We start from the raw sequence: 15,143 nt of genomic DNA, 5'->3' as shown, positions 1-15,143 counted from the left end.
CCGCCCTCCTCTGATTCTGATTGGCCGTGATACACGGCCCGTAACCCTAAAACAAACCAATCAAACCAACGATGGCAACGAGTATTACCCAATCAGGGGCCGAATATGACGCGTCTCCACACAATGAGGGTGTGGTGATGTGCATGGGATGCTGTATAATGTGACCTACAGTATGTAACATACGGGACAAATAGCGTCCTGTATTGATTTGATACGGGACGCGTCATTTTGCCTGTAAATACGGGACGATTCCGTATTTCACGGGACGGGTGGCGACCCTAATGTTAATGTGGCTTTCTTGAGTGCAAAAGAAATTCCCTTCGGGGCAATAAAGTTTTTCAATAAAGTTTTTCAATTCTGCTTCCACCTTGCGGACAAAATCTTTATTGCACGAAATGAAAATGCCGATATATATTCACCTCCTAGGGACTGTGTTACATTTTCTGAAATGGTTTCTCAAAAAATAGTTAACTTAGAAATATAGACAGTAAAATTAACTAAATATTATCTTTAAGCTGACAAAATGTAAAAGTTTTTGATAATTGAACAGTGTATAAATCGACTTCAGAGTATTTATTGGTTTGTTTAGTTTAAATTGCAATCTAAATAAAACTAATCTATAGGCTCCTGAAAAATTACAGCACAATAATATGGTTATTCAGACTTACAGTTATAAATTAATGCAAAAGTTTAAATATGTTTTATATATTATAGGCATGCCATTAAAAAATATTTCATTAAGACTGTACTTTGATTGCAGCTGATTTAATTCAATTCAAGTTTTCAATTCAAGTTTATTTGTATAGCGCTTTTTACAATGGGCTTCGTCTCAAAGCAGCTTTACAGAACATAAACATTGAACAGAAGTTAAACATAAGGAGAAAAAGAATTAATATAGTAAAAAATTCATATATATATAAATATAAGATATATTTAGGATTAGAAGATTTAGAATAACAGTTCTTTTAAACACCAAGCACTGAGCATTCAGATGCAACAAGTGGTTGTTTTTTCTTGTAAAAGATGTTTCCATCTGGCTGCAACCTCCAGGTCACTGTGGTGTTCTCCAACATGCCCTTTTGTTCAAGTCTTTGCTTCATCTAAAGAACAGTGTCAGAGTTATTAACTCAATATCATTAAACACATTTTCTTTTGCTACAATAAGCCTTGTATTTTTAACTTTAAAGGAACTTATTGTGATTAATGTGGACTAGCAGCATTTCATCTATTAAAAACGCTTATTAATGTAAAGGTATTATGTATTAACATAAACATTAACACTGTAAAGTGTATTGCACGTTTTGAACTGAACATTGATTACATATGTTGTACAGAGGACAGAGTCTGGGGGTTAGGTAGAGTTTAAGTTCTAAATGCATTAGGCACCAGGAGCCGAGTTTGGTGATAACTTTGGGGTAGTGCCCTGCAGTAGCATGTCCAATATCGCCACATAGTAAACAGATAGTGACAGGTGTGTGGGGTGCTTAATTATATTGGAGGCTTTTCAGAGACAACCGGAACTGTTGATATCTTCCAGCTTTTCATCATTTGAGTTGTGTTGAGTTGAGACTGCCACCTTCAGAACAGTTGCCATACCATGCTGAGATCCATTAGGTCAGGACTTTCTTTATAGCACAGTGGGAAAAAAAAACATGTGCAGATGTTCTCGTGGGTCATCTTGAGTACTTATGAAGTAAAGCCACTGCTATGCTTTACTTAGTCAGTTTAGCAGCTCAGAAGACTCTTTCAGGTATAATGTATGGTCCAGAGACCTTTTCTGTGCTGACACCTTCAAGCTTGTGTGACCAGAATAGAGTCTGACGACCACAATAAAATGGTTTAGCCCAGGTTTATCTGGATTATAAATTGAGCTGTTATTGAGTCTTATAGAGTAGATAGAAAATAATAGAATGATTGAATTTGATGCTGAATTTTTCCTGTTGGAAGACTGTGATATAGAACTTAATAAAATGTATATCTGCACTGGACATGCATCCTACCAACCACCAGAGGGAGTACTGAATACCATCACCTCCTGTCTCTCCTGCCTCCTGTCTTACTGTATATGTAAACCATGTGTTTGAAAATGATCATTGAATTTGCCCACCATTTAAAACATTCTTCACTTTATTGACCATTGTGACTTTTTCCTTTGTGTTCTCACCTGTTGGTTCAGGATTTTGTGTTGTTTGTCTGATTGGACAGTTTGTCTGTTGCCAACTCTGCTACAAGTTATTTACTATGTTTTGCTATGTATTGTAAGCTTCTGTCTTTCATTACAATTCCACTTATGAATTTGAAAAATGCATTCTCATCTACTGCATTACAGGCAAAACAGAAGAACGAGGGATGACATGGGAGAAATGCATCAGGGATCTTAACACAATTTAAGAGACTTCTGTAACCCACCAGTTCTAAAATGTATGACTGCACAGCAGAATCCTCCAAACTGCCATCAGACTTCACCTGCAGTTTTATGTAACTCCTCACTGGTGGAACTGTGGAAAAACACACTATTTATATACATACGTGTGTGTGTGTGTGTGTGTCTGTGCGTGTGTATGTATATGTATATATGTATTTATATATACACACACATATATGTATATATACTGTAACTTGTGTGAGTCAGTAAATGTCCACCTTAATGTTAAATTTGCACAGAAAAGACTTATCTGCTAGGAACTTACTTGTTTAAGTATAGTAAAATTACCAATTAATTTGGACATTTAAACCACAATAAAATAAATTGTCCTAATTTAAAATTAATTTCATCTATGAAACAAAAGTCTCTCACTCACTGGTGTGACAGAAGAAATAGTGGAGGTTTGTGCAAGGTTCATCACTTAACAGTCCGTTAGTTACTGACCCACAGCACCCCATAATTTTTGCAGCATTATTTGGTTTTCCAGGAGCCCAAGCGAAGGTTAAATTGTTGGTGCCGTCCGACCACTTCCAAGTATCTCTGTACAGGCCAATCCAGGAGTCTCCCTGGACAGCCTTAATCTGTGCTAACATGTTTTGATCTGAGCTGTTAAGAGAGCTGGCCAGGTCTGTGTGATATGTTCGACAGTAAGCCCGAGCTTCATACCAGGTCACTAACGTGTTGATGCCAATGAACTTGCTAGCACCAGTAAAATTAGCTGTGAAATAGAAAGAATTTTAAATCAATATAATATAAATTAAAAAACAACACTGTTTACATCTGCTTCCAAAAATATGATCCTAATATTTTATGTATTAGTGTTTGCAGTTCAATTATAGTCATATTTCTTTTTTTTTATTATTATTTCAAAGTAGTACACTTAAAATGGTAGGCTTCTGAATTATTTTAAAAAACAGCAGTCAGATCAAAACCAAGGAAGATAAATTCATGTTATTGACTCACCATTGTAGCATATAAAGACTCTAAGAAATAAGCATGATGTATCAAACCATTTTGCAGATGAAGACAGCATAACACATGCTTCTAGTGACAAAGCATTATTAGGCTGCCCAGAGTACCAGTTGGTGTAGGTAAGATCCTTCAGTCGGACGTCGTTTAGGGACCAGCGCCAGCTAGTGATATCATCATACACTCCAATCCAGGCAGACGATGTCAGACCTTTACTTGCTGCTTCTTTCTTCAATCTTAGCCAATCAGTGTCACTAATGACTGTTGCCAGGTCAGTGTACATCGTCCTGCAGTAATTCTGTGCATTTGGCCATGACTGTGGTGTCATGATCAGTTCATAATTGTGAGAGATGTCTCGCAGGATTGAGAAAGCAACAGGGACTAAACCTGTGGGCAACATTTTATAGCCGTTATAGTATAGTAATATATTTACATAATAGTACATTTTTATTGGTAAATATAAGATTAAAGATTACACACCAATCGTGTTGTCTGTGACGTTGATCAAATTAAAATAATAATACAATCATCCGGATAGAATTAAAAAGACACAAAACTGAATATTTTCACTATTTCAGTTATGTATTTCTGAACTGAATACCATGTATAAATCCAAAATAAAAATCATAGTTTACAACTTAAAATAAAATGTATCCCCAACTTGGGAAGAAAGTATATATTTATCATATTTGTATGTATATGTACACAGTGAAGGATTTTGTGTCTAGGATTTTGTGTCTAGTATGCATAATCAATGCCTGAAATTCATGTGTAATCAACGTCTGATGTCCAGTTTACTTTTCTTTTACGTATTAGAAGCATTCTAGTACTGTACATTATCGAGCCACCTGTAATATGTCTGTCTGTGTTTTTGCCCTGTTTCTGTCTGCTGTATTGCCCTGCTGTTAATTGTTGGCCCCGCCCACTCTTTTGTTACCATGGACACTAATTGCACTCAATCTCTTCCCCAGGTGTTTTGTCCTTGTCTCTGATTGTCTCCGCTTTGTGATTGGTTCCTGTTTACTACATCTACTCTGTTTGTTCACCTCCCTGGTGTTAGACGTTGTTGGTATGTGGTGTGCTCATGTCCATGTTCCCGTTTCCTGTTTTGTTCTGTGTTCTGCCTTGTGTTGCCTGCCTGTTCATTTGTGTTTTGTATTAAAACTTTAAACTGCATTCGGATCCTCACTCGCCTTTGTCTCACTGTGCCTAACCGTGACACCACCCAATGACCAATTTCAAGGAAAATCTAACAATTTGGTGAGCCAGCCACGAGAGACAGATAAGAAGAGAACTCAAAACCCCTGGAACAAGAAGAATTGAACAAAAGAATATGGGAGATTCAACAACCTTAACTAAAGATCAACAAACTGAATCTGTGTTCAGAATTATTTTAATCATTTGGACTTTTTCACAAAGATTCTCATTTGGTGAGTACAATTTATAAGTTCTCTCAAAGAACCCTGATTTTCTAAAGAAGTAGACCAACATTCAAAGTGAAACACTGTTAATTAAGCTTGTTCCTTTCTCCTGGTGTCAGTAGGAATTGTTAAAGAAACAATTTGGTCCGTTCAACTTGAGACTGTAGAAGCTGTTGAAATAGTTTGGTACTGAAATTGCTGCAATAATTTAGGATTTTTGACAAGGTGCTTAATCAGTAGCCACTGTTTGGTTAAAAAATAAAGGTTAAGGTTAGAAAAATGTTGGCCTATAGCCAAAATTAGGGAACTGTAAGTTAATTTGTCTTCCATTGAAAGATATGGAAACATTTTAAAGTCTATATCTAAAGCAAATCAAACTTTCTGAGCGAGGATTCCATAAAGAATTTCTTGCCTTTCTTGCATTTGAAATGGCACGTTAAAAACCTTTTCTGTTTCTTTAACTTGAAAGCACATCTACTGTGCTGGCATGGGTGAGTGCACTGAAACCAACAACAGAGAGACATGGAACTGAGCCTCATAATGTAACAATTGACCAGATGATGGAAAACCAGAATGAATCCCTGGACAAAAGGCTGGAAATAAGAAAGTGCTATGACATCTGCCAGAAGTACAGTATTAAGAAGTCAGAGAGTGGAACATGGGACATCAAAAGGCTTATGAGAAGATGCAGGCAAACCTTAGGACAGATGGATGGTCTGTGATTGTGGGCAAACAAATTAGACAACACCTGCACAATTGCAAGACGTACAAACTACAATGTGAGATTAATGCAGAAAAAGCAAAGTTTCATGCTTTTGCTGAACAACTTCAACATGAAAAAAAGGATAAAGAGAGACTGCTGGGTGAGAACAACAGGTTGACTAGACAGCAACTTGTCTTTTAAAAATCATATCGCTCATACTACCAAAACAGACTTCTTACACCTTAGAAATATTGCCAAGCTGAGAAACATCCTGTCTGTATCTGAAGCTGAGAAGCTAGTTCATGCCTTCATGACCTCTAGACTGGACTATTGTAATGCATTACTAGATGGTTGTTCTGCATCTTTAATAAATAGGTTACAGTTAGTCCAAAATGCAGCTGCCAGTAGGACAAGAAGGACACTAGGACAAGAAAGTATGACCATATAACCCCAATTTTATCATCTCTACACTGGCTACCTGTTAAGTTTAGAACTGATTACAAACTGCTGCTACTTACGTACAAGGCTCTTAATGGTTTAGCTCCCATGTATCTAACTAGTCTTCTAACACGTTACAATCCTTCACGCTCTCTGAGATCACAAAACTCAGGACTTTTGGTAGTTCCCAGAATATCTATGTCTACTAATGGTGGTAGACCGTTTTCTTATCTAGCTCCCAAACTTTGGAATAGTCTTATTGATAGTGTTCGGGGCTCAGACACACTTTCCCAGTTTAAACGTAGATTAAAAACTCATCTCTTTAGTCAGGCGTACACATAATACATCCTATAATATCATGCACCAGTACATCAGACCAGCACATTTTTATGAACAGCAGATATGTTAATCCCTTTCCACTGCTTCTCTCTTTGTACCCTATAAGGGAATAAATAAAAGGGAATAAATACATACACATTGTGAACTATATATATCTAATAATAATCTAGAATTTTATTCTGTCAATTCTTTTACTTTTATTATTTGTTATTTCCTTTATCGTTAATTATGTTTACCTTCTGCTCTATGTTTATGTTCTAAAAAAGCTGCTAAAGCTGCTTTGAGACAAAGTCTATTGTAAAAAGCGCTATACAAATAGCGCTTGAATTGAATTGATGACTTTGCTTTCTAAACAACAGGGAATGAACATCTTTTCTGAAACACATGCCCAGCCTATAACACCTAGCAGCAAGAATAAACCGGGGTCACTCTATCCACTCAAAGAGCTCAGAAAAAAAACATCAGCTGATTACCATTACCTGATGGGAGAAAGTGACTATTATTCTACAGGGAGGCATGATGACATTGAGCAAGAATCATTCATTCATGTTACAAAGGACAATTCAAATGCCCGGCTTGCCCCTGTCATTGAAAAAATAGACAAACTGAAATTGAGATGGACAATGAGGAGGAGTATGAAGAGAATGGTGAGAGACAAACTTGCATTGTAAAACAATGGTCTAGAAATATGTCCCTTGCAGAATATACCAACCAGATACCACATAACAAATTGCCAAGTGATCGAAAGAGCTACGAGATGCATACAAACAACCACAAAAAGTTTTGCAAATGCTTCGGCTCCTGCAAAAAATTTACACCTTACATCCACTAGATGGAGCAATGATGTCAAAGTAAGGACCAAAAAGGCTAACTGGATATGTTGAAATCACAGGTGGTGAGTCCCAAGAGAACATTGAGGTAGGATGGGAATCTGTGAAGACCTTTTTGTTTCAACTGAAACATGCAGAGTTTAACTGGAGTAAAATAACTTCTTGCATGCAGAAGACAGTGTTGTGGATTATAAGGAACGATCTCGACAAGAATATTACTATGCCTAAAGATTTCCAGCCATCAGATGTGATGACCGAGACAGCATTGGAACAGCCTTTAATCTGATTGTTGAATAGTCTGTAAAGATTGAAGGGAGACAGGATGTCAAAATCAGAGCTCTGCAATCTGGATCCTCAAGGTACAGAAAGAATGATCAGCAGTTCTGCACAGGTCCCACAAAATGACGAGGAAGATGCAAATATTGCAACAAAGAGGGACACTGGTTTCGGGAGTGCAAAAAGGGGCTGAGAGATCAAAATGCAGGTAATGATAATATGGATAAAAGTTTCCAGATGCTCAACCAAAAACAAAAAATTCTCTATGCAGTTGAGCCGCAGTTGAAAGCAGTAACCCCTTTCATCATTGAAAGCAGTAACCCCTTTTCACCTGTTAGCGGAGCACATCACCACAAATGGAGAAGTGGGGAGATATCATTATTTACATTTACAGCATTTAGCAGACATCCTTATCCAGAGCGATGTACATAAGTGCTTTATTCTTTATCATTGGATACATTAATGCTGGTTCACTAGGTTACATACTTAAGATACCATGAGTTTAAAAGTTACAATAAAAAAGTTTCAAAGGGTTTTTTTTTTTACTGCAAAAAAATAGGTAAAGAATTGCTAGTTGAAGTGTTTCCTGAATAAGTAGGCCTTCAACTGTCGTTTGAAAGCCATTATGACCCCTGCAGCGAATAAATAAGACAGTGAAAAGACCTTCACCACTCAGGAAAAAGATACCACTGCATGTTCCTGACCTGGTCCTTTTCACAGATGTATCTTTAACCTGTGAGTTGGGAGAAAAACAGCTGGATGGGCTGTGGCATCAGACACAGAAATTTTGTTGAAAGGTGCGTCAGCCCAACAAGCAGAACTTAAGGCTCTGATCAAAGCATGCAAATTAGCCCAAGATAAATCAGCAAACATATACACAGACTCTAGATTCTGGGTTTGGAGTCGTTGGAGTTGGAACACCAGCCCCACCTGGTCCGTTCAGACATCTTCTACATACATTATCATTGCCCACGTGTGGGAGAAAGCAGCATTAGTAGGAGGACATGCTTGTCATAAGACAAATCTTCAAGATGAGAGGTAGCATTCTCAACAAAAAAAGGCACTGCAACAGACACCGCCAAAATACTGGCAAGAGACATAATTCAACGGTGGGGTCTACCAGAACGCATAGACTCAGACAAAAGAACACACTTTACAGCAGCAGTATGTAAAGAGGTATGTAGAATGTTAAATATCCAATGGTCGTTAAAGTGCTCTTACAGACCACAAGCTTCAGGACAAACAGAGAAGACAAACAGGATCATAGCAGAAAACTTATCAAAACTTCAGGTGGGAAGGTCCATTTCAAGTCCCTTTGTTCACTAATGCAGCAGTTAATGAATATGGAAAGCACAAGTGGATTCATGTAAGCCACTGCAAATTAGCTAATCTATCTATAGATTAAGGATAGGTGACAGTAGTGTTTATCAAAGTCCAGATATGGCGGGACTAAAGTTTTTAAGCTTCAGCTTGTTGCCTGCGGATGAAGATTACACCATCACTGAAACACTGTAGAGTCCTGAAAAAATAAAAAGGGTCAATAATAATGGTCAAAGGTAATAAATGTTTAAATCTGAGTTCTATGGCAAGATACTTTTCCCTTTCTTCTTTGTGTGTCTTTTAGTGCTCCAGAGGACCTACGTTATTCTGCATGTCATCAAGTTAACAACTGCTGGAAGGATCAGACAACACTCATCTACAAAGCCAACACTGCCACAGGACCATAATCCAAGACAAAAGAATGGCATTACTCCTCATGCAAGCAATTTTATTATAATCAGCATTGTTTTGAGTGAATGAATGCTGTGGAAAACAAAAACATTTACATGTAGCTGGTTTAGTTGCTTGCTTGTGATTCCAAAAAATTACAAATACAGTGATCCCTCGTTTATCGCAGTTAATGGGGACCGGAACCCTCGCGATAGGTGAAAATCCGTGAAGTATAATTGGCCCTAAGTTTGACCTTTTCACTGATGGTCATCATCTTCCACTTCCTGTACGGCTCACTAGAGGAATCTTTCACAGGGGCACGGCGCTTAGGAGGCATCGTAAGGGCTTAACGAAATTAAGAAAGAACGAAATTAAGTTAATTTTGAACACAATACATGAGACACAGTTGACAACGTGAACGAGAGTGGCGAGACACAACAAGGGAAGAAGCTGGGAGAGGATGCGATGATGTGCAGCCAATCAGCTCTGATCTTGTGCCGGGAACCAATCATGTGCCTTGTCTGAGTGCCCGTGGGTATGTACAAAGCCTCTGAGAGAGTTTCTCTCTTTGTCTGGCATCCTGGGAAACCGTTTTTATTTTTATTTTTCAATGAATATTTTTGAAAAATCAGTGATGCCCTAAGGCCGCGAAACTTGAACCGCGTAACTTGAACCGCGATGTGGTGAGGGATTACTGTAGAGTTTTATGCAGATTAAGGGCAGGATAAAACTCTCCATTGTTCCACTGGTTCTCAACTTGTAGCCCTTTTCTTCTTATTCTACTTTCGTCATTTCCCGTTAGAGGTCACCACAGAGAATCATCAGTATTTCACCTAACTCTATCCTCAGCATCCTCTAAGAGTGAAACACTCTTACACACGTAAAGGACAAGGCTGAAGACATTTATTGGATGTCCATGGTCTTTGGGCCTTTGGGTATTCATTCATCAAGTCTTTGTTCATCTGACCAGGCTATATGTTGGTTGTCCCTCATGTACGGCACAAGTGTAGAGGAGAGCGTGCCTTTTCTGTGTTATCTGTTATATGTCTGTTATATCTTATGGTTTATACTGTATCTATATTACTTTCTTTTAAACTGGTTATTTTTTTTTTTAATAATTCTTATTTTAGTTTCTTGAACTATCTTATTGTGTATTTTTTTAAGTGCATCTGAAATGTCAAACGCACTGTGAAACACTTTGGTCAGCCATGTGGCTGTTTGTAAATGTGCTATATAAATAAACTTGAACTTGGTATGGGGTGTGTAACAACTTAAATTTTGTACATTTATGCCGGATACCTTTCCTGACGCAACCCTCTCTATTTATCTGGGCTTGGGACTGGCAAAGAATTCACTGGCTTGCAACCCATTCTCTAGTCAATCAATAAGAAGTAGATGACATCACTGATGGCTGACTCTGCTGTTTAGTGTTTGAGACTGTCTTGAGCAAGCTTATATAATCAATATGAATGTATCTTGGATATTTAATTAATAAACTTAATATTTAATTGAAACCCATGCTATTATTAAACATGTGCAATATAACTAAATATACTCTAACCTGGCATCAAAGTTGCTTTAAGTTACGTACAAAGTCATGCCAGGAGAACCTGATGTAGAATGATATGACACTTTCAAGAAAACTGACACTCACAAGTGAAAAACATCAGCAAATACTTCTGCTTCATGATGTTTCTGTAGATTCAAAAGAAAAGAGGAAATAGAAACACACATTAAATGAATATATGCAATCAGACAAACTAACATAAATTAAATAAACTAATCTAATAGTCCAAAACTTACTGTTGAGCAGCTCAGTGTCAGATCAAATCATGCCAATAAACATCTACCCAAAGTGATCTACCCAATAAAATGAAACTCATAGCCAAAGGTTTCACATAAAATCCACAGGCCAATTATAAATTTATATATAAATTTAATAAACTTATATTGCAAATGCAATTGAATTAAATCAAAACAGATTTTTTTAAGTTGTTTACGGACAGGTATCCATAAACATGAATAATACAATGTGTATTAATGAATAATTTTTTTTTGTCATTGTTTCAAGGTAAACAGAATAACATTCAAAACTGTTGATGAAAGATCTTAACCTTTATATACTCGTACTTCCACATAGAGTGCAAAATATAAAAATGTTTTTTTAAATGTGAGAGGAACATTAGGTTATAACCAATCGACTTTATCTAAAAAAAGATATCCAGCATGAAATCTTACCTTATAATGGACCTCGAAATCTGATAATCCTTGAAAAAACAATGCATTAAACTGGTTTGAATTTCCTTTGGCTCCTGTTTCTGAGAGTTTTCTTTTTTGGGGAAATTTAAGAGCCACATGAGAATTTATATGAAGTGGCAGAGTCAAATTTCAATTTGGAAGTTTATTTGAATAAGTTGAACTTTGTGACACTCCCAAAAAAGTCACAAACAAGCTGCAGTATAGCAGTTAGAGCAAGTTTTAAATGAGGTCAATAAAACAATAAAAAGTGATAAATTGTTTTTTATGTTTTCAATAGAAAACAACAGCCACTGAAAACAACAACAAAAATTGTTGGCCTGCCCAAACTGAGTTTTGGGTGTTTTCCAAACTGCACAGAGCCAATCTATATAAGATTGTATTCATTTTTTGTAACAATGGATAATTTGCAATTCCTGTTTAAACTTGAATTATTTTTGCTAGTATACATTTTTTTCAATAAAATCTAAATCAAATGTGTAGGGGGAATTCGTAGATTTAATCCTTTGAATCAGCCCATTGTTCTCTGTTATTACCTTATCCTGCAGCTTGTTGTTTGTAGCAAGGCCAAGGCCAGTGACCCCCTCCCTCATTGGTCCAATGTGTGTGCCATTGGCCTGCTACAGGATTGCAAGTTCACCTGTAGGGGAGTTTATTTCCAGTCTGAAGAAGTTGGGGGGATGGATGTTCTTCATTGCAGCTACATTGTTCTGCACCTCAAGCCAAGTGTAGACAAGCCTTTGCTTATTAGTCTTGGAGACATTCTCGTTATCAATGGTCACTGATGCTGCGTACTCCTCCAAGTTGATTGAGTCGCCGTTGGTTGCAGCCTCCCTGAAGATGTTCCAGTCAGTGAACTCAAAGGAGTCCTGAAGAGCAGAGGTGGCTCCTGCTGGCCAGGTTTTCATCTGCTTCAGAACTGGTTTAGAACATCTGACGATAGTCTGTATGCTGGAATTAGCATAACAGATTTGTAATTAGAGTAGCTGAGATGGTGGCTGGGCTCCGCATGATACAGCACATGCCAGGAATGATTGTGTAAACAAGATCCAGCACGTTTTCTCCTACACAGTCCACATCCTGATTGAATTTAGGGAGCACCGATTTGAGATTTGCATGATTGAAATCGCCGGCGATGATAAACAGTCCATCAGGGTGAACATTCTGCAGATCACTCTTTAGCATCGCGCTGGGTGGGAATGTACACTCTGACAATGAAAACCGTTGTGAATTTCCGTTGTAAATAAAATGGCCTGCATCTAACTCCATTAACGATGAACCTGAAGATGGACTTTAAACAGAAAGCAGTGAAACACCCTGGTAGCTCTCAAATACCATTGCAGTTTCCTGTGTCAGGAAATATATATGATAATGAAGAGCAAGACAGCTACAGAAACAATAAGAAAACAAGGCTGTATACAGAAGTCTTACAAACAAACAAAGATTTAAATATAACAAACTAAGAAAGGAGACAAGAGTGCAGGTGTACACTATAAGAAAAAAAAAATCGCTGGCATGAAAATACACAACAAACACAATAAACACCAAACAAAAAACAATTAGTAACACACAATTGTTGTTTATATGCCTATCATAGCAAAAAAAAGGTCATAAACAGATTTTGTAAAAAAACAAAAAAAACAAAAAACTATCCCTCATATTATTGTGAGAAAAGGAACCTGGACTCTCATTCAGTCTTTGTTTTGTCTTTCAAAGATTTTCTTATGACCTTTCAGACCCATTTACATTTACGGCATTTAGCAGAAGCCCTTATCCAGAGTGACTTACATATCTTATACAGATGCCCTTATCCAGAGTGACTTACGTATATTTTATACAACTGAAGAATTGAGGCTTAAGTGCGGGGCCCAGTGGTCACAGCTTGGTTGATTAGGCTACCACAATCAATCCCATTTGCATTCTCTTAGGTTCAATCTATATGGTTTGATTGTATTTTTTAGTGTATGATATTTCATAATTTTAGATAGGTACTACAAAATGACAGTGGTGGATAAAACAATTCTCTCTCATCACAATGGTTGTATAGATCAAAAACATCTTCCATGAAGTAGGTGCATCTCTGCCAAAGTCAACAATTTACATCTAAATAAATAGAGCTTACCACAAGACGAAAGCCATATTAAATCCTCCAAAAAAAAAAAGAAAAAAAAAAAAGAATCCTATAGCTGAATAGGAAACTGCTGCTCTTTTAATTTATTCATGCTGTCATGATGGTGAGTTACAGTGCAGAAGGACAATGACCAAAAACCTTGAAAGCAACCTAAGACTTTTTAAGTCAGTGACATTACCTGAGTTCAGTTGAGCATCCAATTCACTTACTGAAGGCAAAATACTATCAAAGATCAAACAGGAACTGAATCCAGCTGCAGTGAAGACCTGGCAGAGCATCACCAGTAAATCAACCCGGTGTCTGGTCATACACTGGATATCGAATTGGACTTGACTAATGGTAAGGTTTTTTATTAGCTACCTCACTGCAAAATCATAATTTCATAAAAAAAAAAAAATCATAAAAAAAAAAAAAAACCAAGTCTGAGGTCAAATTAGTCCAAGTAAAGACCCAATCCATATGAGATGCCGTTTCACTACGTACCCCCAGTTAGTTCTGGGGTTAGCTCAGAATTATGTAAAGCAATCTAAGTATGTCCTAATGTCTGTCATAACGATTACATTTTAAACTCAACCTTCCATAAGACACAAATTTCAATACCCAGAAAAGTGTCAATTTAAATTTTCACTGCAATTTAAATATATTTACTTAAATTAAAAGTTCTGAAGTAGGAAAAGATTCACATGCATATTTGTAAGCCTTCATACAAACAAGAAGCCTGTTTAACACTTGAGAAAAAGTGACTGTCATAATAAACCGACTGATTCAGCATGCTGTTCGAAATACATAATTGTCACAAGTAAACAATACAAGTTACAAAGTTATTAAATTGCTTTAAAAAAGTTCACTACATGACAATCAAGCCTTCCTTTATGTAGCCCAGCATATGTATCAGTTATGACCCTAGAAACAGAATATAAACAGGAGATCTTTGTAGAAACAGTGCAGCATTAATTATGCAAACTTTGGGAAATTCAATTAGGAATAGTAAAACTTATCTGGAGTTACTGAAAATCAATAAAGTCTGTCTTACATCCGAATGGATCTCTCTCATTTCTAGACAAAACAGTGGGAAGTAATTAAACCTAACTAACTTAGACCGGGAATAATACAGACTGAAACATAGGACAAATACACACAATATCAGGATCCAGCCTGGACTTGCGTTTGTTTATGTTCTGTGGTCACGTGTCTGCCCCGCCCTTGTCTCTTCCTCCCACCTCTGCACACCTGTTCCTCATGTGTTAATTGTCTTGGGTATTTAACTGTGCCATGTTGCTTATGGCGACGCGGAATCCTCATCATTTGTCATCTCTTGTTGGCTTGTGTTACGTCATTGTCATGCCTGTGTCCATGTTTTGTTGTTTTAGTTAATAAAGCTGTTTATTTTTACGCTATCCTGCATTTGGGTCTGTTTTTATCCCCGCACCCCTGACAATTTTTGTTTCTGCGGAAAGAACTATATTTGATTTGAAAGTCAAATGCTGCTCCTGAACACCAAGAAGTAAACTAAACACCTGAACCCTACTTAAAGAAGCCAGGCTAATACGGGGATAAAGCAGCACACACTAATGTAGGTTGTACCTTGGACAACCTGAACCAGGCATGAGGTGGCCACCAATCCACATGATAGGCCAACCTCAGG

General features: G+C 37.2%; 1 protein-coding gene across 1 annotated transcript; it reads right to left on the bottom strand.

Moving 5' to 3' along the window:
- Positions 1 to 830: 830 nt before the first annotated feature.
- On the bottom strand, positions 831 to 11,468 carry LOC113643891 (putative C-type lectin domain family 20 member A). Its single transcript, XM_027148347.2, has 6 exons — positions 11,350 to 11,468; positions 10,766 to 10,806; positions 3,389 to 3,781; positions 2,802 to 3,143; positions 2,410 to 2,498; positions 831 to 1,100 (listed from the first exon to the last, which is right to left on the bottom strand). Exons 1-6 carry the CDS (start codon positions 11,466 to 11,468, stop codon positions 966 to 968), a joined length of 1,119 nt encoding a protein of 372 aa, XP_027004148.2. The 3' UTR covers positions 831 to 965.
- Between the last annotated feature and the right edge of the window lie 3,675 nt (positions 11,469 to 15,143).

Source organism: Tachysurus fulvidraco, chromosome 7, assembly GCF_022655615.1.
Source record: "Tachysurus fulvidraco isolate hzauxx_2018 chromosome 7, HZAU_PFXX_2.0, whole genome shotgun sequence".
Lineage (NCBI taxonomy): Eukaryota > Metazoa > Chordata > Actinopteri > Siluriformes > Bagridae > Tachysurus > Tachysurus fulvidraco.
This window is presented reverse-complemented; position numbering and strand designations above follow the sequence as displayed.

Coding starts and splice junctions, on each gene's coding strand:
- LOC113643891 (XM_027148347.2), bottom strand. CDS start 11,468: ATGTGGCTCTTAAATTTCCCCAAAAAAGAAAACTCTCAGAAACAGGAG. Junction 10,807..11,349: donor ATTTCGAGGTCCATTATAAG/GTAAGATTTCAT, acceptor TTGAATCTACAG/AAACATCATGAAGCAGAAGT. Junction 1,101..2,409: donor AGTCATACATTTTAGAACTG/GTGGGTTACAGA, acceptor ACTGTTCTTTAG/ATGAAGCAAAGACTTGAACA.